Source organism: Somniosus microcephalus, chromosome 16, assembly GCF_052327205.1.
Source record: "Somniosus microcephalus isolate GS21.2 chromosome 16, FLI_Smic_1.0, whole genome shotgun sequence".
Lineage (NCBI taxonomy): Eukaryota > Metazoa > Chordata > Chondrichthyes > Squaliformes > Somniosidae > Somniosus > Somniosus microcephalus.
Window position 1 is genome coordinate 10,424,520 of NC_141002.1, and position 24,249 is coordinate 10,448,768.

At 48.2% G+C, this 24,249-nt stretch overlaps 1 protein-coding gene across 1 annotated transcript in view; it reads left to right on the forward strand.

The window, feature by feature from the left end:
• The window catches only part of nup205 (nucleoporin 205), a 141,274-nt gene extending 117,475 nt beyond the window's left edge, over positions 1–23,799 (forward strand). Inside the window, exons 37-43 of the mRNA XM_086008589.1 lie at positions 20–148; positions 1,937–2,063; positions 4,377–4,543; positions 5,839–5,962; positions 9,572–9,700; positions 12,433–12,509; positions 23,476–23,799. Coding sequence (XP_085864715.1) covers positions 20–148; positions 1,937–2,063; positions 4,377–4,543; positions 5,839–5,962; positions 9,572–9,700; positions 12,433–12,509; positions 23,476–23,628 — 906 coding nt within the window. The 3' untranslated portion in view covers positions 23,629–23,799. The remainder of the gene's footprint in view (positions 1–19; positions 149–1,936; positions 2,064–4,376; positions 4,544–5,838; positions 5,963–9,571; positions 9,701–12,432; positions 12,510–23,475) is intronic.
• Positions 23,800–24,249: the final 450 nt, after the last annotated feature.

Below are 24,249 nucleotides of genomic sequence, written 5' to 3' on the forward strand. Positions count from 1 at the left end.
TATCTTTTGTGACCGCCAGCGCCAGTGCCTGGGCCTGCTCAGCCGATTCAGTGGCTCAGACCTACTTCGCGAGGCCAAAAAACAGCAGGAAGGCACCCAAGTCAGCGGGGTGAGCAAGAAGGATGAGATGGAACTAGCTATGCAACAGGTATGCTTCCAATCACGTCCAGGGGAGGACTTCTCCTGTTTTTTTGTCTATTTATAGATAAAGCTGTATGTTTTACATGGTACATAGAAGATGTATATCAATTGAAGAATAAAAACCCTACAAGGTTGGTTATTGTAGTGTATGTACCCGTCTACCTTTAAGAGAACTATTGTATGTAACCGTTCACCTTTAAGAGAACTATTTTAGGTGTGGCACTACTTTGTTTGGCTTCTGTATACGGTAATACCGACGGTGACCACACCAGTATATAAGTGTTGTGCCAGGAGTTATTGGGCAGATTCGCCCTGACCTTCGAATAGTAAAGTCCTGTTTTAAGTTACTCTTGGAGTCTGTGTATTAATTAACTAAACAACCCACAGACTTTACAGTTATCTTATCTTTTTGTGCACCATCGTTCATTTAAAAAAAATAATTAAAATTATTCTCTCATCACCAACTTTTGTTTGTGGTGCACTAATAATGACTGAAGCAGTCTACCTAGAACAGAAACATTTCTGCATTATATTTATTCTGAAGAGTTTGTTTGTGGGGAGAAAGTCAGTACACAAAATTGTCCCGAGCTAGCTATTGGTTTTGGAGGGAGGTGCACAACCTCTAGTGGGTGGTGAATCTTTAGAATTCTCTACCTCAGAGGGCTGTGGAGGCTCAGTCATTGAGTGTATTCAAGACAGAGATCGATAGATTTGGGGCTATTAAGGGAATCAAGGGATATGGGGATAGTGCAGGAAAGTGGAGTTGAGGTAGAAGATCAGCCATGATCTTATTGAATGGCGGAGCAGGCTCGAATGGCCGACTCCTGCTCCTATTTCTTATGTTTTTATGGTGTCACTGCCTGCAATCGGAACTTAACTGGACCAAGTTAGTTTGACCAGTCCCGCATGTCTTTAAAAAGTTAGTGTGTAAATTTGCAGATTCATACGAGACATTCCAAATATTTTGTGTTGCTGGCAGGTGTCAAGCACCAACCACTCAACAGACAACCTAGAGACTTGTGTTCAAATCTTAAATATCTTACACAACAGAAGGAGACCATACAGCCTTTTCATGCACGTGGCAGCTCTTTAGAAAGAGCTATCCATTAGTCCCACTTCCCCTGCTCCTTCCCACTAACCATGTAAGTCTCTGTATTTGATTAATGTGAAAGAGTAGTTTGTTTTTTTAAAGAAGTCTGCCTGTATGTCAAAGAAAGGCAAGACGATATCTGGATGGCAGTGCGAGGGTCTTTAATTCACTGCTTTGATTGCCTGTTTCCAGTGGAGGTGGTCTGGAGGGGCCACATGGTTCCAGTTGTTCATGTAATGTTTCCTCAGAGACTTGGTTCCAAATTTATTGCAATAGAAGATTTAGCATTGTTGATGTTTTGAATCTGTGTCTGCACCGAGTCAAATATTGTACTGCTTTCTGCTTCTCCTGCTGGTAAATAAATTTGATATTAGTTTTAGCCTGAACTTATTTTTTCTACCATTCAAAATGGACAGGGTAATATAGTGGCTGGGTCATCCTACCAAGATAACAGTAATCATTAGTCACTTGGCACACTAAATAATTCATGCCATGTACAAGAGGCAAGTTTCAGTTCATAGGAGGCACAAGTCTTATTGAAGCTGTATTTTTGCAGTTAACAGGAGTTACATGTTGGGAGAACGCCCAAATTGCAACAGGAACCGTGGCTAGCAAATGGCTGAAGAGCTTCTGTAGTTTTCTGATGTCTTGGCTGAGAATTAAAGTTTGATGATGTAAACTGTAGTTCTTGTTTATATCTTTCAGATTTGTGCGAATGTGGTGCAATATTGTCAAATACTGCTGATACAGAGCAGTACCGGGTCCCAGCATACCATCTGTCTCTTTACTCCTAGTCTTTCTGAAGGCACATCTCGCGAAGGAACTCGGCAAGGTAAACCTTCCGGCTTCACCCCTCCCCACAAGCATATATTGCAATATGCTGACTGACAACTTCCATAGATTCCAAATCTTAATATCCCTCCATGTAAAATTTTCCGAGCAGTATAGCAATCCACTGGATATGACTATAACAGCTGTGTGACGGGGTATGACTATAACTGCTGTGTGACGGGGTATGACTGTGACCGCTGTGTGACAGGGTATGACCGTGACCACTGTGACGGGGTATGACCGTGACCGCTGTGTGACGGGGTATGACTGTGACAGGGTATGACTGTGGCCGCTGTGTCACAGGGTATGATTGTGACCGCTGTGTGACAGGGTATGACCATGACCACTGTGACGGGGTATGACCGTGACCGCTGTGTGACGGGGTATGACTGTGACCGCTGTGTGACGGGGTATGATTGTGACCGCTGTGTGACGGGGTATGACTGTGACCGCTGTGTGACGGGGTATGACTGACACCGCTGTGTGACGGGGTATGACTGACCGCTGTGTGACGGGATATGACTGTGACCGCTGTGAGATGGGGTATGACTGACCACTGTGTGACGGGGTATGACTGTGACTGCTGTGTGATGGGGTATGACTGTGACTGCTCTGTGATGGGGTATGACTGTGACCGCTGTGTGATGGGGTATGACTCTAACCACTGTGTGACGGGTATGACTGTGACTGCTGTGTGACAGGGTATGACCGTGACCGCTGTGTGACGGGGTATGACCGCTGTGTGACGGGGTATGACTGACCGCTGTGTGACGGGGTATGACTGACCGCTGTGTGACGGGGTATGACTGACCGCTGTGTGACGGGGTATGACTGACCGCTGTGTGACGGGGTATGACTGACCGCTGTGTGACGGGGTATGACTGACCCCGCTGTGTGACGGGGTATGACTGACCGCTGTGTGACAGGGTATGACTGACCCCACTGTGTGACGGGGTATGACTGTGACCACTGACTGGGTGTGACCGTGACCGCTGTGTGACGGGGTATGACCGTGACCGCTGTGAGACGGGGTGTGACCGTGACCGCTGTGTGACGGGGTATGACCGTGACCGCTCTGTGACAGGATATGACCGTGACCGCTGGGTGACGGGGTATGACCGTGACCGCTGTGTGACGGGGTATGACTGACCGCCGTGTGACAGGGTATGACTGTGACCGCCGTGTGACGGGGTGTGACGGGGTGTGACCGTGACCGGGGTGTGACTGGGTATGACTGCGACCGCTGTGTGACGGGGTATGACTGTGACCGCTGTGTGACGAGGTATGACTGACCGCCGTGTGACAGGGTATGACTGGGTATGACTGTGACCGCTGTGTGACGGGGTATGACTGACCGCCGTGTGACAGGGTATGACTGTGACCGCCGTGTGACGGGGTGTGACCGCTACCGCTGTGTGACGGGGTATGACTGTGACCGCTGTGTGACGGGGTATGACTGTGACGGGGTATGACTGACCGCCGTGTGACCGCGACCGCTGTGTTACTGGGATTGGTTAGATTTTCTGAAGTCATCGTTTTCTAAACACTCGCTTTTTCTCTGCAACCCATGGCATGTTCATGAGGATTAGTCTTTTCTGGATAGATATGGGTTACAATTTTTATTAATAGGGATTTGAGGCCAACGGATTTATTCACCATTGTACATGTACTGGCACAAGTGAGTAGTGTTGCACACGTAAGTTCTTAACAAGTCTTCCTAAAAAGAGGGCTGGTTGCATTGGAAAAAATAGCATTGTTGTAAGCGAATGTTTTCCTCAGGCGTATCAATACTTCCGCATTCAGCAGCAGTCTCACACAGGCCATCACAGTCTCCTGCCTCAGGATCCTGATTGCCCATGTGGTTGGACTTGGCAGGGAGTCCCTGTCTCTTCGCGTGTCCTATAATTTTAATAGTATACACAGTGGAAGTGACTGAAACGGCTCCACATATCTCCCCGAGAAAGAAATCCCACAGCCAGCAGGACCATGAGAAGAGTAGAAGAATTGCACAAAGACAGAGACCAAGAGGTGAGTAAGGGAAAGACAGGGAAAAGATTGCAATGAATACCTTAGTACCACTGGGCCAACACTGTCACCCATGATGCAGCTTGAAGTTTTAAACACGATTGTTTTTGGCAGAGGCGATGCCTCAGGAATAGAGCTTTGCGCCTGTCCGTCTCTCACCTTGGATAGGTCTAGTATTGACCGCTGATAACTAGGAACACGTTGGAGGGGGGACTGCGACCAGGAAAAACATTTGACATTTCCTAGCTCGAGCTCCACTGATGGGAATGTTATTTCTCCCCATTTGCAGATGCCCAGCTACCGATGGTTCCTTACTGGAGGCTGCCCAGCCTTGGAGTCGTCATGTTCCTGTTGAAACAAAGTACAAGTGATTTCTTCAGCAGCTACGAGAGCCACCGGCAGAGTGTGACCAAGTACCAGAATCTGCAACATCTGCCTCCGGATGAAATAAAGGAGGTGGGTGTGTGGTGTATTATTTATTTCAGTGGCCTAGAACAGATGCCTCCCCTCACAGATTACAAGCAGCACAAGATGGTTTTGATTATTTTCAACCGTTTTCTCCTCTACCTCCATTCTGAAGGCTTTAATTCCACCTGGGCTGCATTCCATGAATACTGCCCAACCCCCACTACCTCGCCCGAGTGGCCATTCATCATATATGAGCTTAAGACAGTGAGTGTTGTCAGGCCATTGAATCGTGGTGTGGATCTCCGCAGAGTATGACCTTGCCCTCACCTGATGTTCACACGTGCAGTTTCCAGCAGCGAGTCACCAGATAGCGATCGGAAGCAGGAAGCCTCAGTGATCTTCCCCTTCCCTGGTCTAGGGACACTGAGGGCACCTGTAGCACCTGTATTGCTGTCCGTGCTGAGACCAGCTAACTCTGAACCTGGGCAGGAGCAGGGAGTTGGAGGGGATGAGCGGTGATGGTGTGAATTTGACCGTTGTGGCTACATTTTCTATGCACTCACAGTGCTGCGGGTTTAGTAAAGGGTTACACTGATCTAAATCAAAAGCAGATTTCCACGCAGCAGTTTGTTTCCTCCAGGTTTAGGCCACAAGTAACAGAAGAACAAAGATAAATGAGTGAAAGCAGTCTTACTCTTGTGCAATGGTACAGTGGTGGGACACTGATCCCGACCATGTCTGCCTTTCACACCAGTGACCTGTGCAATGGGACAGTGGTGGGACACTGATCCCGACCATGTCTGCCTTTCACACCAGTGACCTGTGCAATGGTACAGTGGTGGGACACTGATCCCGACCATGTCTGCCTTTCACACCAGTGACCTGTGCAATGGGACAGTAGTGGGACACTGATCCCGACCATGTCTGCCTTTCACACCAGTGACCTGTGCTCAAATGCGGATCAATCTGGTGAAACATTGACTTCCACCTTGACTGAGGATGGTCCAGCCTGGTAAAGCACTCCATCAAGAGACACTCAACTTCTCAACTTGTGTCCTCTGCTCGTTGAACTATTCATTCTAATAAACTATTTGCCTGGATCAATTTTATTAATTGCCTCCATAAGTCTCAATTGGATCACCTCATCATCTTTTCCAAAGAAAACCAGCTCGACTTCCTTAACCCTTTCTTCATAAGTTTCTGATATCCAGAATCCTCTTTGTACCCTGTGAAGGGCAGTCATGTCCTTCCTGTGTTTAGGTGCCCAGAGGACTCCAGATAGGTTCTGATGATCGAATGACGAAACAGTGCAGCTGATTTTAACTTGCTCTCATCTTCCACAGCTGTGCCAAGCATTAGTACCGGTTGGTGTGGACAAGATTTCAGCCGCTCAGCGACAGGTTCTGGCCAGACGTCGGCTTGTTCAGCAGATCAATCACCGAGCGGAGCTGCTCTCCCTCTACTGCTGTATCCTTCACTGCCTCTTTCTTTCCAGTTTAACTTAGAAAGTGGAAAACTTGCATCACCTTAAATTGTCCCAGCTTCTGACAAATTTTCAGCTGTTTTAATGAAGGCACTGCCTGGAACTCGGGGTGGAGGGTTTGTAATGTACTGGGTGTTTGAAATATTTGTTTACATTGAGAAGCTGAGGTGCACAGTTAAGACCCATCATACAAATCATTACCGTGACTGAAGACAAGCTAAGTTCAGAGCCAGGAGCTGCCAAGTTTCTAGATTGTAGGAGGAAGCAAAGTCTTTTATCGTGTGTTTCCCTGTTTTATATTAGAAACAGTGAGTGGTCTCCGGAGTCCAGAAGTACTGCACCTGTAGGTGACAAATTGATTATAATGAGGCACCGCCTAACATTATGGAACCGCCCCAAACAGCAGCAGTAAATTCCAGTTCACTGTGACTGAGGAACCCGCCTAACAAACACATCCAAAAACAAATCAAACAGATTGATTATAATTCATGAGATTTATAGCAATGTTCGCGAGTCACAGAAAGCACTTGCAAACTTTTGGCAGTGGTTCGACGAATGAGCTGTAAATAGCCACAGTAATGAGTGACCTGTGAGCCAAGGAGCAGTAAAAATATTTAGCAGCACTAAGTAATACTGAAACGGAGAATGAAAGCTAAGCGACACAGAGAATGTGACTCCACTAGTTAGGAGTCACGCATATGAACATAAGAAATAAGAGCAGGGATAGGCTATGCGGCCCCTTGAGCCTGCTCCGCCATTCAATAAGATCATGGCAATGGAGTAGAGTTCACAAACCTTCACCAACTCCCTCCCCTACCCCCACAGTGTAGTTAGGAGCCTCCCCCCACCAGTTAAAGATCAAGGAAACGCAGTCGCCATTCCCCACCCACCCCTTGCACGCATACACACCCACCCCACCCTCTGTCTCCTCTCCACCACCCAATGAGTGTAAAGTATACAGAAGCACGAAGGTGCTCACATGGCGACTCGGGCCATCTTGCCAAACCAAGGACAGGAGCGGAAAGGTAAGGCTGGCCAGAATTCTGTAAAAAGATAGGGACCACCCTCAATGAGCTTTGTTTCCATCCACATTGAGCAGGCATGATCCCCAACCCCACTGGGCAGAGCTTTGTGTCTTCCTTCCCCTCACGTGAGTACCAACCCCCGCTGACCAGAAATTAGGATTTTCACTTAACCCCCCCCCCCCCACTGCATCTGCCTCTGAGCTGAAATCAGGGCAACAACCCCATCCCACCTTCACACAAGCAGAAATCCAGTCACCACCTCTTCCCTACCGGCCAACTGAGCAGAAATACAGCCATCAACCTCCACACATTGAGCAGAAACAAGTACACCAGCCTCTTTTCCCCCTTGAGCTGAATCTCTCTCTTCCCCCCAATGCAGAAACTCTGCAAATCCGCTACTAACTCCCAACCCCTTCACTTTGCACAACTTTGGCCAAATGCCGCAATTAGCACTCGGGACAAACTGGGCCGCTCTGAAACCCTGCTGGGGACTGAGGTTCTGTAGCCCACTGCCCCCAGTGAGGACAAACCTAGCATTTCACCCTGTCCCCGCCAAAGATCAAGGCCAGTTCCTCCCCCTTGTCCCACCACCAAAAAAAACTCAACCAAACACAAACTGGGTCTCCCAGTCCCACTCGGACAGACTCCGCCTCCCCCCCATTCTCCTGCTAACAACAAATCCCAACCCCCCCACTAAGCTGAGCAAAAACTCACCCTGCACCCAATGAGAAGCAAGTTCCATATCGCGCTCTCTTCCCTCACCCCCACACTTGAGTCCAAAACCATGAGTACGTTAGATCGCGTTCTCATCTTGCATTATCAAGCCAGCTGTGCTTTCCCACTTATGCCACTGACCTTTGTTTCCTTATTGGTGGGTGTGGATCAATAGCGTCTCCTTCTTAAATAAGAACAGATGCCGCCTGACCTGCCGAGTGTTTCCAGCACTTTGTTTTGATTTCAGATTTCCAGCATCTGCAGTATTTGTTCTAATAATGTCTCCTGTTTGGTGGCTGGGTGAATAACGCCTCCTACAACAATACAAAAGCAAAATACTGCGGATGCTGGAAATCTGAAATCAAAACAGAAAATGCTGGAAGTACTGAGCAGGTCAGGCAACTTCTGTGAAGAGAGAAACAGTTAACATTTCAGGTCGATGACCTTTCATCAGAACTGGAAAAAGTTAGAGATGAAACAGATTTTAAGCAGGTGAAAAGGGGGAGGGGAGGAAAGAACAAAAGGGAAGGTCTGTGATGGGGTGGAAGGCAGGAGAGATTAAATGACAAAAGGGATGACTACAGAGCAAAAGGAGATGTTAATGGGGCAAGTTAAGAAACAAAAGATGAGGCTAGAAGTAGTGTAAATGGGAATGGCAGAATCATCAGCCACTGCCACGTGAAAAATTAGGGGCAGAGGTTATGGTCTGAAATGGTTGAACACTGTGTTGAGTCCAGAAGGCTGTAAAGTGCCTAATTGAAAGATGAGGTGCTGTTCCTCGAGCTTATGTTGAGCTTCGCTGGAGTAATGTAAGAGGCCAAGGACGGAGAGAGGAGCAGAGAATTAAAGTGACCGGCGACCGGAAGCTCAGGGTCACCCTTACGGACTGAACGGAGGTATTCCGCAAAGCGGTCACCCAATCTGCTTTTGACCTCCCCAATGTAGAGGAGACCACATCGTGAGCGGTGAATACAGTATACTAAATTGCAAGAAGTACAAGTAAATCACTGTTTCACCTGTAAGGAGTGTTTGGGGCCCTGGACAGTGGGAAGGGAGGAGGTAAAAGGGCAGGTGTTGCATCTCCTGGGCTGGCAAGGGGAGATGCTGTGGGAAGGAGGTGTTGGGGGTGATTGAGGAGTGGACCAGGGTGTCGCGTAGGGAGCGGTCCCGTCGGAATGCTGAAAGGGGAGGGGAAGATGTGTTTGGTGGTGGGATCACGGTGGTAGCGGAAATGGCGGAGGATGATCCGTTGAATGTGGAGGCTGGTGGGGTGAAAGGTGAGGACAAGGGGAAACCCTATCGTGGTTCTGGGAGGGAGGGGAAGGGGTGAGGGCACAAGTGCGGGAAATGGAACCGTCACGGTCGAGGGCCGTGTCAACCACAGTGGAGGGGAATCCTCAGTTGAGGAAAAAGGAAGACCTATCGGAAGCACTAGTATGGAAGGTGGCATCGTCAGAACAGATGAGACAGAGATACTGGGAAAATGGGATTGAGTCCTTACTTGGGAGCGAGGTGGGAGGCAGTGCAATCAAGGTAGATGTGGGAGTCAGTGGGCTTATAGTGGATGTTTGTCGATAGCCTATCCCCAGAAATGGTGACAGAGAAGTCAAGGAAGGGAAGAGAAGAGTCGGAGATGGACCATGTGAAGGTGAGGGAAGAGGGGTAATTGGAAGCAAAGTGAATGAAATTTTCTAGTTCAGGGCGAGAGCAGGAAACTGCACCGATACAGTCATCAATATACCAGAAACAGAATAATGTCTCCTGTTTGGTGGGGGGTGAATAATGTCTACTGTTTGTTGGTTGTGGGGGAATAGCGTGTCTTGTTTTGTTCCTTGACCTATTTTAACTTTGCAGACATTGTGGAAAACTGTCTCTTTATCCTATGGCGACATCTGGAGTATTACTTCCTGTACTGTACCCCCTCAGACGCCCATGATTCCCTGAATATCCTGAGTGGATCCTACAGGGGCAGGCAACTCCGAGGTAAGCACCAGGTTTGCAGTTAGATGATGCATGTGCGTGACTGGCATGGAGACACTCCTTCCTAACGCAAGCCCTGAGGTCCAATTGTTTTCCATGTTCAGTCGGAGAGTGTTGGCATTTATTACCACTTACACTTCCGCAGTGGATGATCTATTTGTGCCTCGTTTGTATTCTCTCTTGCTGACCAAGGTTCAATATCCAGTGCACCAGGCCACAGTGTGGAATGGGAAGATTTACATGAAGCTCGTGACCCACACTCCCAATAGCCTAGTGATAAAAAGCACTGCCAGGTGTGGCACTAGCCCATAGAAACCAGAAGTGCACAGATTCAATTCCTGGTCTGAGCTGAGGGTGCTGCAATTACCATCAGACTAGGGAGGTGTAAATAAAATCAGTCAGGACTCCTGCTCTTAATAAGAACATAAGAAATAGGAGCAAGAGTAGGCTGTTTGGCCCTTCGAGGCTGATCTTCCTCGTCTCCACTTTCCTGCCCGATTCCCCATATCCCCTGATTCCCTTAATATTCAAAAATCTATCGATCTCTGTCTTGAATATACTCAATGACTGAGCCTCCACAGCCCTCTGGGGTAGAGAATTCCAAAGATTCACCACCCTCTGAGTGAAGAAATGTCTCCTCATCTCAGTCCTAAATGGCCAACCCCTTATCCTGAGACTGTGACCCCCAGTTCTAGACTCCCCAGCCAGAGGAAACATCCTCCCTGTATCTACCCTGCCAAGCCCTGTAAGAATTTTGTATGTTTCAATGAGATCACTTCTCATTCTTCTAAACTCGAGAGAATATAGGCCTAGTCTACTCAATCTGTCCCCATAGGACAATCCCCCCAGCCCAGGAACCAGTCTGGTGAACCTTCGTTGCACTCCCTCTATGGCAAGTATATCCTTCCTTAGGTAAGGAGACCAAAACTGTACCCAATACTCCAGGTGTGGTCTCACCAGGGCCCTATATAATTGCAGTAAGACGTCTTTACTCTTATACTCAAATCCTCTTGTAATAAAGGTCAACATACCATTTGCTTTCCTAATTGCTTGCTGTACCCACGTTAACTTTCAGTGATTCGCGTACAAGGACACCCAGGTCCCTCTGAACACCAACATTTCCCAATCTCGCACCATTTAAAAAATACTCTGCTTTTCTATTTTTCCTGCCAAAGTGGATAACTTCACATTTCTCCACATTATATTCCATTTGCCATGTTCTTGCCCACTCACTTAGCCTGTCTATATCCCCTTGAAGCCTCCTTGCATCCTCCTCACAACTTCCATTCCCACCCAGCTTTGTATCATCAGCAAACTTCGATATATAACATTTTGTCCCCTCATCCAAATCATTGCTGTAGATTGTGAATAGCTGAGGCCCAAGCACTGATCCTTGCGGTATCCCACTAGTTACAGCCTGCCAAGCCGAAAAAGTCTTACTTATTCCTAATTTCTGTTTTCTGTCCATTAACCAATCCTCAATCCATGCAAATATATTACCCCTAATCCCATGAGTCCTAATTTTGTGTACCTTATCAAATGCTTTTTGAAAATCCAAATACACTACATCCACTGGTTCCCCCTTAACAATCCTACTAGTTACATCTTCAAAAAACTCTTAACAGATTTGTCAAACTTATTTCCCTTTCATAAAACATGTTGACTCTGCCTAATCCTATTACGATTTTCTAAGTACAGGAAACTTTGTGCTATCCGGCACCGACAGGACCGAGCTGTTGCCGTCCCATCAAAACTGCCGGACAAAGCAGCGCTAATGTTGAAACATACGGAGATTTTGAGCTCCGTATCTGGCAACAAACCCTGTTGCTTAGCAACAGCTTCTAAACAGTCGGCCGTACCTTGCAAGCGTCTCTGTAGCTTAGCAACAGCTTCAGTGAGACCTTGCAGAGCCTGACTGGTGGGGGAAAAAAAGCAACGCAAAGGAAAAAAAAGCAACGAAAAGAAAAAAAAAACTAACGAAATGGCTCCTGATTTTTGCCGGTGGTTCGAGCATTCCGGACAGTTAACCTCCGGATAAACCAAAGTTTCCTGTACCCTGTTACCACGTCCCTAATAATAGATTCTAGCATTTTGTCTACTACTTATACCAGGCTAACTGGCCTATAGTTCCCTGTTTTTTCTCTTCCTCCTTTCTTAGTCAGTACCTTCAATAGAGGAGAGAGAAATAATGCCCTTGATCCTTATTGACCACTCCGTAAGAGTTGCAGCCCCATGCTGAGCACTCACTGCGGGGCGGGGGGGCAAAACCTTCAGCTGAGTCTACCAGTCCAGAGGTCTACCCTCCGGACTGAAGTCAGAACTGGTCAAATGGAATATGGTCATCCCTGATCGCGACCTTGTTATTTATTTATTAATTCTCAGGATGTGGACATCGCTGGCAAGGCCGGCATTTATTGCCCATCTCTAGTTGGTAACTGAGTGGCTTACTCGGCCACTTCAAAAGGCAGGTTGGTGTGGGACTGGAGTTGTCATGGAAACTACAAAAAGCAGCAGAAGTAAAGATTGTTGGATCTGTCTTTGGGCACTGGTCACTGTTGGAGACTCTAAGTCGGATCCTCCTCACACATTTGGCCCAGTGTAGTGTGAAGAAGATAAAATTCAGACAGAGGTAGACAATGTTGGGTCCAGTCTTGCATAACATATTTCTGGGGCTCTTGTCCCCTTTACAAGTGATGCTGAATGCTGACCTGTTTTATATGTTTTATTAAACCCAGATTCCTACAGTCTCGATTCAAATCCTGACTCCAGACGCTTTATTTTAAGTCAAGTAAACCAACACGATCTTGAGCAGGTAGGTTTCAACCTTGGTTACACCGCTTATTATCAAGCAGTTCTATTCTTTTGGTCACCTTGTAATTGCCTGAAATGTTTATATTGTTGTTTAATAAATAAATGAAGGACCTGACAGAATGAAATTTAAAAAAAAAATTGCAGCTTTTAAAAAAAAAAAAAAAAAAAAAATATTTGTACGCCATTGAATATTTGTTAAACAAATAATCGCAAGGGTCAGAGAGGAAACTTTGTTTAAGCCGTGGCAAAATCTCTAAAGGCGTCCTTCTCGGCTGTGATCCTGCTCAACGGTCGAATAAAGTACCGACTCATCATGATCTGGACTCTGGGGCAAAGAAGGCCTTTCCGCAGCGCCTGTAATGGGATCACAGCCTTTCCGCAGCGCCTGTAATGGGATCACAGCCTTTCCTCCGCCCCTTTAATGGGATCACAGCCTTTCCGCAGCCCCTGTAATGGGATCACAGCCTTTCCGCAGCCCCTGTAATGGGATCACGGCCTTTCCGCAGCGCCTGTAATGGGATCACAGCCTTTCCTCAGCCCCTGTAATGGGATCACAGCCTTTCCGCAGCCCCTGTAATGGGATCACGGCCTTTCCTCAGCCCCTGTAATGGGACCACAGCCTTTCCTCCGCCCCTGTAATGGGATCACGGCCTTTCCTCCGCCCCATAATGGGATCACAGCCTTTCCGCAGCCCCTGTAATGGGATCACGGCCTTTCCTCCGCCCCTGTAATGGGATCACAGCCTTTCCTCAGCCCCTGTAATGGGATCACGGCCATTCCTCCGCCCCTGTAATGGGATCACAGCCTTTCCTCCGCCCCTATAATGGGATCACAGCCTTTCCTCAGCCCCTGTAATGGGATCATGGCCATTCCTCCGCCCCTGTAATGGGATCACAGCCTTTCCTCCGCCCCTGTAATGGGACCACAGCCTTTCCTCCGCCCCTGTAATGGGATCACAGCCTTTCCTCAGCCCCTGTAATGGGATCACAGCCTTTCCTCAGCCCCTGTAATGGGATCACAGCCTTTCCTCAGCACCTGTAATGGGATCACAGCCTTTCCACAGCCCCTATAATGGGATCACAGCCTTTCCTCCGCCCCTGTAATGGGATCACAGCCTTTCCTCCGCCCCTGTAATGGGATCACAGCCTTTCCTCCGCCCCTATAATGGGATCACAGCCTTTCCTCAGCCCCTGTAATGGGATCACAGCCTTTCCTCAGCCCCTGTAATGGGATCACAGCCTTTCCTCAGCCCCTGTAATGGGATCACAGCCTTTCCAGAGCCCCTGTAATGGGATCACAGCCTTTCCTCAGCCCCTGTAATGGGATCACAGCCTTTCCTCCGCCCCTGTAATGGGATCACAGCCTTTCCACAGCCCCTGTAATGGGATCACAGCCTTTCCTCCGCCCCTGTAATGGGATCACAGCCTTTCCGCAGCCCCTGTAATGGGATCACAGCCTTTCCTCAGCCCCTGTAATGGGATCACAGCCATTCCACAGCCCCTGTAATGGGATCACAGCCTTTCCTCAGCCCCTGTAATGGGATCACAGCCTTTCCTCAGCCCCTGTAATGGGATCACAGCCTTTCCTCCGCCCCTGTAATGGGATCACAGCCTTTCCTCCGCCCCTGTAATGGGATCACAGCCTTTCCTCCGCCCCTGTAATGGGATCACAGCCTTTCCTCCGCCCCTGTAATGGGATCACAGCCTTTCCACAGCCCCTGTAATGGGATCACAGCCTTTCCTCAGCCCCTGTAATGGGATCACAGCCTTTCCTCCGCCCTTATAATGGGATCACAGCCTTTCCTCAGCCCCTGTAATGGGATCACAGCCTTTCCTCCGCCCCTGTAATGGGATCACAGCCTTTCCACAGCCCCTGTAATGGGATCACAGCCTTTCCACAGCCCCTGTAATGGGATCACAGCCTTTCCTCAGCCCCTATAATGGGATCACAGCCTTTCCTCCGCCCCTGTAATGGGATCACAGCCTTTCCGCAGCCCCTATAATGGGATCACAGCCTTTCCGCAGCCCCTGTAGTGGGATCACAGCCTTTCCTCCGCCCCTGTAATGGGATCACAGCCTTTCTTCAGCCCCTATAATGGGATCACAGCCTTTCCTCAGCCCCTGTAATGGGATCACAGCCTTTCCTCAGCCCCTGTAATGGGATCACAGCCTTTCCTCAGCCCCTGTAATGGGATCACAGCCTTTCCACAGCCCCTGTAATGGGATCACAGCCTTTCCTCAGCCCCTGTAATGGGATCACAGCCTTTCCTCCGCCCTTATAATGGGATCACAGCCTTTCCTCAGCCCCTGTAATGGGATCACAGCCTTTCCTCCGCCCCTGTAATGGGATCACAGCCTTTCCTCAGCCCCTGTAATGGGATCACAGCCTTTCCTCCGCCCTTGTAATGGGATCACAGCCTTTCCTCAGCCCCTGTAATGGGATCACAGCCTTTCCTCAGCCCCTATAATGGGATCACAGCTTTTCCTCCGCCCCTGTAATGGGATCACAGCCTTTCTTCAGCCCCTATAATGGGATCACAGCCTTTTCGCCGCCCCTGTAATGATTCACAGCCATTCCGCCGCCCCTGTAATGGGATCACAGCCTTTCCGCAGCCCCTATAATGGGATCACAGCCATTCCGCCGCCCCTGTAATGGGATCACAGCCTTTCCGCAGCCCCTATAATGGGATCACAGCCATTCCGCCGCCCCTGTAATGGGATCACAGCCTTTCCTCAGCCCCTGTAATGGGATCACATCCTTTCCGCAGCCCCTGTAATGGGATGACAGCCTTTCCGCAGCCCCTGTAATGGGATCACAGCCATTCCACAGCCCCTTTAATGGGATCACAGCCTTTCCGCAGCCCCTGTAATGATTCACAGCCATTCCACAGCCCCTGTAATGGATCACAGCCTTTCCACAGCCCCTTTAATGGGATCACATCCTTTCCGCAGCCCCTGCAATGGGATCACAGCCTTTCCACAGCCCCTGTAATGGGATCACAGCCTTTCCACAGCCCCTGCAATGGGATCACAGCCTTTCCACAGCCCCTGTAATGGGATCACAGCCTTTCCACAGCCCCTGTAATGGGATCACAGCCTTTCCACAGCCCCTTTAATGGGATCACAGCCATTCCTCCGCCCCTATAATGGGATCACAGCCTTTCCTCCGCCCCTGTAATGGGATCACAGCCTTTCCTCAGCCCCTGTAATGGGATCACATCCTTTCCGCAGCCCCTGTAATGGGATGACAGCCTTTCCGCAGCCCCTGTAATGGGATCACAGCCTTTCCACAGCCCCTTTAATGGGATCACAGCCATTCCTCCGCCCCTGTAATGGGATCACAGCCTTTCCACAGCCCCTGTAATGGGATCACAGCCTTTCCACAGCCCCTATAATGGGATCACAGCCTTTCCTCTGCCCCTGTAATGGGATCACAGCCATTCCACAGCCCCTGTAATGGATCACAGCCTTTCCGCAGCTGAGAGGTAATAGAGAATATAACCTTGTTGAAAGAGTAATCTCCGGCACTCGTCATGTCTAGTGTTGGAGGCATAAGAATGAAATGCACAGCCACTGTCTTAGTGATGGGAAGATGTGTGGCTTGGGAAAAAGGAAAGGGAGGTGGGGTAGCATTACTGGTTAAAGAAGGGATTAACACAATTGTAAGGAAGGATATTAGCTCTGATGATGTGGCATCTGTATGGGTAGAATTGAGAAATACCAAGGGGCAGAAAATGTTAGTGGGAGTGGTATATAGACCTCCAAACAGTAAGGCGGAGGTTGGGGATGGCATTAGAGTCATAGAGTTATACAGCACAGAAAGAGGCCCTTCGGCCCATCGTGTCTGCGCCGTCCATCAATCCCTGTCCAGTCTAATCCCATTTTCCATCATTTGGTCCATAGCCTTGTATGCAATGGCATTTCAAGTGCTCATCCAAATGCTTCTTGAATGTTATGGGGGTTCCTGCCTCTACCACCCTTTCAGGCAGTGAGTTCCAGATTCCAACCACCCTCTGGGTGGAAAAAGTTCCTCCTCAAATCCCCTCTAAACCTCCTGCCCCTTACCATGAATCTATGCCCCCTTGTTATTGACCCCCCTACTAAGGGGAAAAGTTCCTCTTTATCTACCCTATCTCATCATTTTGTACACCTCAATCAGGTCCCCCCTCAGCCTTCTTTGCTCCAAGGAAAACAACCCCAGCCTGTCCAGCCTCTCTTCATAGCTGAGGCGCTCCATCCCAGGTAGCATCCTGGTGAATCTTCTCTGCACCCTCTCCAAAGCAATCACATCCTTCCTATAGTGAGGCGACCAGAACTGCACACAGTACTCCAGCTGTGGCCTCACCAGCGTTTTGTACAGCTCCATCATAACCTCCCTGCTCTTATATTCTATGCCTCGGCTAATGAAGGCAAGTATCCCATATGCCTTTTTAACCACCTTATCTACCTGTTCCGCTGCCTTCAGGGATCTATGTACATGTACACCAAGGTCCCTCTGTACTTCCTAGGGTCCTACCACTCATTGTGTATTCCCTTGCCTTATTTGTCTGTCCAAAATGCATCACCTCGCACTTTTCAGGGTTAAATTCCATTTGCCACTTTTCCGCCCATCTGACCAACCCGTTTATATCGTCCTGTAGCCTGAGGCTTTCCTCCTCGCAATTTACCACCCCACCAATTTTTGTGTCATCTGCGAACTTACTGATCATACCTTTTACATTCTCATCCAAATCATTTATGTAGATCACAAACAGCAAGGGACCCAGCACCGATCCCTGAGGTACCCCACTGGACACAGGCTTCCAGTCACAAAAGCAACCTTCGACCATCACCCTCTGCCTCCTGCCACTCAGCCAGTTTAGGATCCAACGCGCCAAGGCACCCTGGATCCCATGGGCTCTTACCTTCTTGACCAGTCTCCTATGCGGGACTTTGTCAAAAGCTTTACTGAAATCCATGTAAACCTCATCCACACACCTAGTCACCCCCTCGAAAAATTCAATCAGATTGGTCAGACATGATTTACCCTTGACAAAGCCATGCTGACTATCCCCGATTAATCCTTGCTTCTCCAAGTGGAGACTAATTTTGTCCCTCAGAATTTTTTCCAATAATTTCCCTACCACAGATGTTAGGCTCACTGGCCTGTAATTCCCTGGTTTATCCCTGCTACCCTTCTTGAATAATGGTACTACGTTAGCTGTTCTCCAGTCCTCTGGTACATCCCCTGTGGCCAGAGAGGTTCTGAAAATTTGTGTCAGAGCCCCTGCAATCTCCTCCTTTGCCTCCCACAACAGCCTGGGATACATCTCATCCGGGCCTGGGGATTTATCCACTTTTTGGCCTGCTAAAACCGCTAGTACCTCCTCCCTCTCGATGCTAATATGTTCAAGTATGTCACAGTCCCCTTGCCCGATTTCTATGTCTACATCGTCTTTCTCCATATTGAACACAGATGCAAAAAATTCATTTAAAACCCCGCCTACATCATCTGGCTCTACACACAGATTGCCACTTTGGTCCCTAATGGGCCCTACCCTTTCCCTGGTTATCCTCTTGCCCTTAATATACTTATAAAACATCTTAGGATTTTCCTTTATTTTGCTCGCCAGTGTTATTTCATGGCCCCTCCTCGCCCTCCTAATTTCTTTTTTAAGTATGTCCCTGCACTTTTTATACTCCTCTAGGGCTTCCTCCGTCTTTAGTCTTTTGTAACTACCAAAAGCCCCCCTTTTTTTCCTAATGCATTTTTGTATATCCCTTGTCATCCGAGGTTCCCTTTGCTTGTTGGTCCCACCCTTGACCTTTACAGGAACATGTTGGCGTTGTACTCTCTCTATTTCCCTTCTGAAAGTCTCCCACTGCTTTGATGTGGATTTTCCTATAAGTAGCTGCTCCCAGTCCACTTTGGCCAGATCCTGCCTTATCATATTAAAATCGGCCTTCCCCCAATTTAGAACCCTTATTTCCGGGCCATCTTTGTCTTTTTCCATGACCACCTTAAATCTCACCGAATTATGGTCACTGTCGCCAAAATGCTCTCCTACTGACACTTCCACCACTTGCCCGGCTACATTCCCTAGAATTAGGTCCAGTACCGCCCCCTCTCTTGTAGGACTTTCTACATGTTGGCTCAAAAAGCTCTCCTGGATGCACTAAGAATTCTGCACCCTCTAAGCCTTTCACACTCTGACTATCCCAATTAATATTGGGGAAGTTGAAATCCCCCACTATTATTACCCTATTGTTTTCGCACTTCTCTGAGATTTGCCTACATATCTGTTCCTCTATCTCCCCCTGACTGTTTGGGGGCCTATAGTACACTCCCAGCAAAGTGCTTGCCCCCTTTTTGTTTTTAAGTTCTACCCATATGGCCTCATTAGAGGAACCTGCTAATATATCATCCCTCCTTGCAGCAGTAATTGATTCCTCAATTAATATTGCAACACCCCCTCCCCTTTTACACCCCCCTCTGTCTCGCCTGAAGATTCTATACCCCGGAATATTGAGCTGCCAGTCCTGACCTTCCCTCAACCATGTCTCCGTGATAGCAACAATATCGTACTCCCATGTGTTCAACAACAACTTCAGTTCATCCACCTTATTTGCAAGACTCCTTGCATTAAAATAAATGCCTTCCAGCCTTGCCATATTCCCTTTTGCCTTCACATATTTGCTCTGCCTTCCCAGCTGACTTGTTTTTTCCTCCGTATTTGGCTGTAAATCACCCCCTACTATAGTTCCACTCTGTATCCCATCCCCCTGCCAAGTTAGTTTAAACCGCCCCCAGCAGTGCTAGCAAACCTCCCCGCAAGGATATTGGTTCCCCTCTGGTTCAGGTGTAAACCGTCCGACTTGTACAAGTCCCACCTTTCCCAGAAGCAGACCCAGTGATCCAGGAAACTAAAGTCCTCCCTCCTGCACCATCCCTTTAGCCACGCATTCATCTGTTCTATCTTCCTATTCCTATACTCACTAGCACGTGGCACCGGGAGTAATCCAGAGATTACAACCTTTGAGGTCCTGCTCTTTAATCTTCCACCTAGCTCCCTAAATTCTTGCTGCAGGACCTCATCCCTCTTTTTACCTATGTCATTGGTACCAATGTGGACCACGACCTCTGGCTGTTCACCCTCCCCCTCCAGAATGCCCTGCAGCCGCTCAGTGACATCCTTGACCCTGGCACCAGGGAGGCAACAAACCATCCTGGATTCACGTCTACGGCCACAGAAACGCCTATCTGTTCCCCTTACTATAGAATCCCCTACCACTATTGCTCTCCCACTCTTTTTCCTCCCTTCCTGGGCAGCAGGAGCACCCCCAGTGCCAGGAAGTTGGCTGCTGCTGCCTTCCCCTGGTGAGTCATCCCCCTCAACAGTATCCAAATCGGTATACCTGTTTGAGAGGGGAATGGTCACAGGGGTCTCCTGCACTACCTGCCTGCTTCTATTGCTCCGCCTGGTGGTCACCCATTTCCTTTCTTCCTGTGCAGCCCTTACCTGCGGTGTGACCAACTCACTAAACGTGTTATCCACGTCCCTCTCAGCATCGTGAATGCTCCACAACCCATCCACCCGCAGCTCCAGCGCCTCAATGCGGTCTGCTAGTAGCCGCAGCTGGATGCATTTCCGGCACACGTGGTCATCAGGGGCACCTGCAGTGTCCCTGAATTCCCACATCGAGCAAGAGGAGCATAACACGGGGCTGGGCTCTCCTGGCATGACTTACCCTTTAATTAATTTAAATTAATTCACTATCACCAATTTAAAGATATCTCTAAGGCGCTTGTATAGTCTACCAACAGTCCCTGCTACACCAGAAAAGACCCTAGTAACTATAAACTACAGAGTTAAAGTTTAAAAAAGAAAAATACTCACCAACCAATCACTTACCTGCTCCCTGGTGACGTCACACTCTGATTACTTTTTACCTCTCTCCCCGCTGCTGAGTTGGTAAGCCTCGCTGCTTGCGCCGGTTTTTATACCGGGCTCACCTCGCTGCTCCCTGCTCCGAACTGGTCGGGCCTCGCTGCTCCCTGCTCCGAACTGGTCGGGCCTCGCTGCTTGCGCCGGTTTTTATACCGGGCTCACCTCGCTGCTCCCTGCTCCGAACTGGTCGGGCCTCGCTGCTTGCGCCGGTTTTTATACCGGGCTCACCTCGCTGCTCCCTGCTCCGAACTGGTCGGGCCTCGCTGCTTGCGCCGGTTTTTATACCGGGCTCACCTCGCTGCTCCCTGCTCCGAACTGTTCGGGCCTCGCTGCTTGCGCCGGTTTTTATACCGGGCTCACCTCGCTGCTCCCTGCTCCGAACTGGTCGGGCCTCGCTGCTTGCATTAAAAGGGAAATTAAAGAAGCGTGCAATAAGGGCACAGCAGTCATCATGGGTGACTTTAATCTACATATAGATTGGGCTAACCAAATTAGTAACAATACTGTGGAGGAGGAATTCCTGGAGTGTTTACGGGATGGTTTCCTGGACCAATATGTCGAGAAACCAACCAGAGATCAGGCCATCTTAGACTGGGTATTATGTAACGAGAAAGGATTAATTAGCAATCTTGTTGTACGAGGCCCCTTGGGTCGGAGCGATCATAATATGATCGAATTCTTCATTAAGATGGAGAATGAAGTAGTTGACTCAGAGACTAGGGTCCTAAATTTAAATAAAGGAAACTACGATGGTATGAGGCGCGAGTTGGGTAGGATTGATTGGGGAATGTTACTCAAAGGGTTGACGGTGGAGAGGCAATGGCAAACATTCAAAGACCGCATGGATGAACTGCAGAAAATGTTCATCCCAGTTTGGCACAAAAATAAAACAAAAAAGGTGACTCAACCGTGGCTAACGAGGGAAATTAGGGATAGCATAAGATCCAAGGAGAGGACATATAAATTGGCCAGAAAAAGCTATAATCCTGAGGATTGGGAGCAATTTAGGATTCAACAAAGGAGGACAAAGGGATTAATTAAGAAGGGGAAAATAAAATATGAGAGTAAGCTTGCATGAAACATAAAAACTGATCGTAAAAGCTTTTATAGATATGTGAAGAGAAAAAGATTGGTGAAGTCAAGCGTAGGTCCCTTGCAGTCAGAATCAGAGGAATTTATAATGGGGAACAAAGAAATGGCAGACCAACTAAATACATATTTTGGTTCTGTCTTCACAAAGGAGGACACAAATAACCTCCCAGAGATGCTGGGGAACATAGGGTCTGATGAAAGGGAGGAACTGAAAGAAATCAGTATTTGTAGGGAAATGGTGTTAGGGAAATTGATGGGATTGAAGGCCGATAAATCCCCAGGGCCTGATAATCTACATCCTAGGGTACTTAAGGAAGTGGCCCTAGAAATAGTAGATGCATTGCTGATCATCTTCCAACATTCGATGGAATCTGGAACAGTACCCATGGACTGGAGGGTAGCTAATGTTACTCCACTATTCAAAAAAGGTGGTAGAGAGAAAACGGGGAATTAAGCCTGACATCGGTAGTGGGGAAAATGCTAGAGTCCATTATAAAAGATGTAATAGCAGAGCACTTGGAAAACAGTGACAGGATCGGACAAAGTCAACATGGATTCACAAAAGGTAAATCGTGCTTGACTAATCTACTGGAATTTTTTGAGGATGTAACTGGTAAAATAGATAAGGGAGAACCAGTGGATGTGGTGTATTTGGACTTTCAGAAGGCCTTCGATAAGGTCCCGCATAAGAGATTAGCGTGTAAAGTTAAGGCACATGGGATTGGGGGCAAGGTATTGACTTGGATAGAGAACTGGTTGGCAGACAGAAAGCAAAGAGTTGGAATAAACGGGTCTTTTTCCGAGTGGCAGGCAGTGACTAGTGGGGTACTGCAGGGATTGGTCCTTGGACCCCAGCTATTCACAATATATATTAATGATGATCTAGACGAGGGAACTAGATGTAATATCTCCAAATTTGCAGGTGACACAAAGCTGGGTGGGCATGTGTGCTGTGAGGAGGATGTCGAGAAACTCCAGGATGATTTGGACATGTTGGGTGATTGGGCAGAAACATGGCAGATGCAATATAACGTGGATAAATGTGAGGTTGTCCACTTTGGTGGCAAAAACAGGAAGGCAGATTATTATATAAATGGCAATAGATTGGGAGAAGGGGAAGTGCAACGAGACCTGGGTGTCCTTGTACACCAGTCGCTGAAGGTAAGCATGCAGGTGCAGCAGGCGGTTAAGAAGGCAAGTGGTATGTTGGCCTTCATAGCGAGAGGGTTTGAGTACAGGAACAAGGATGTCTTGCTGCAGTTGTACAGGGCCTTGGTGAGACCACATCTGGAGTATTGTGTGCGGTTTGGTCACCTTATCTGAGGAAGGATGTTCTTGCCATGGAAGGAGTTCAGCGAAGATTCACCAGGCTGATACCTGGAATGGCAGGAATGACGTATGAGGAGAGATTGGGTCGATTGGGCTTGTACTCGCTGGAGTTTAGAAGAATGAGAGGGGATCTCATTGAAACTTATAAAATTCTGACAGGACTGGACAGACTAGATGCAGGAAGGATGTTCCCGATGGTCGGGGAGTCCAGAACCAAGGGACACAGTCTAAGGATAAGGAGTAAGCCATTTAGGACTGAAATGAGGAGGAATTTCTTCACCCAGAGAGTGGTGAACCTGTGGAATTCTCTACCACAGAAGGCGGTGGAGGCCAGTTCATTAAATATATTCAAGAAGGAGTTGGATATATTTCTTAAGGCTAAAGGGATCAAGGGGTATGGGGAGAAAGCAGGGACAGGGTACTGAGTTTGGATGATCAGCCATGATCGCATTGAATGGCGGAGCAGGCTCGAGGGGCCGAATGGCCTACTCCTGCTCCTATCTTCTATGTTTCTATGAATGGTGTGAGAAAGATATCTGATCAACGGTCCGGTGAATCGGGCAAGGTTCAATTCTACATTTAACAACCGTGTGTTCCGGGTTTTGTCTTGTTCCCCCAGCTTCAGATTGATGCAGCAGCCAGCTTTGGGGAGTCTCTACAAAAGAAATTGCTCGACGTCGAGAGCGTTTACTGCAAAGTGCGGTCCCGGCACTTGTTTATTCAGGCGCTTGTTCGACGAATCCGTGGCCTTGTGAGAATAAAGAGGACTTGATGATCTTCTGCTCAGTCACACAACTGTACACATCCACCAGCTGTTTTCTCCCGTTGAAGTCGTGGGTTTCTGTAAGGCTCACAAAACTAGCTTAATTTTTTTTACCGAAGATGGAACTGTAATTACAATTAAATGTTATTTTCCAGAAAAAATAAACTTCAGTTTTCAGAAGTAGTGGTTGAGTTTTTGTCTGAGCCGAGCAGTGATGGGTGAAATAGATTGGCTGGTTTACCTTCGCAAGATTAGGATTGATCCAGATAAAGAAGGCCATTTGACCTTGTCCTTCCAAAATACTTTCCCTACTGTCCTCCCATTTCAGCAACTGAAAGTAACGAGTCTACTAGCTTATCATGACCCAGAATGTCACAACTGACGCTGTATTCATCATTTTACAAATAAACCAAAATTGTCTATCTTATCAATGTTCTCCCTTTCCCCTCTCAAGCACACTGTCAGTTATTTCTCTCTCAACTTGGCTCAGTTAGTAGCACTCTCGCCTCTGAGTTAGCAGGTCGTGGGTTCAAGTACCGTTCTAGAAACTTGAGCACCTACTCCAGTGTAGTACCGAGCGAGTGCTGCACTGTCTGAGGTGCTGTCTTTCGGATCAGACGTTAAACCGAG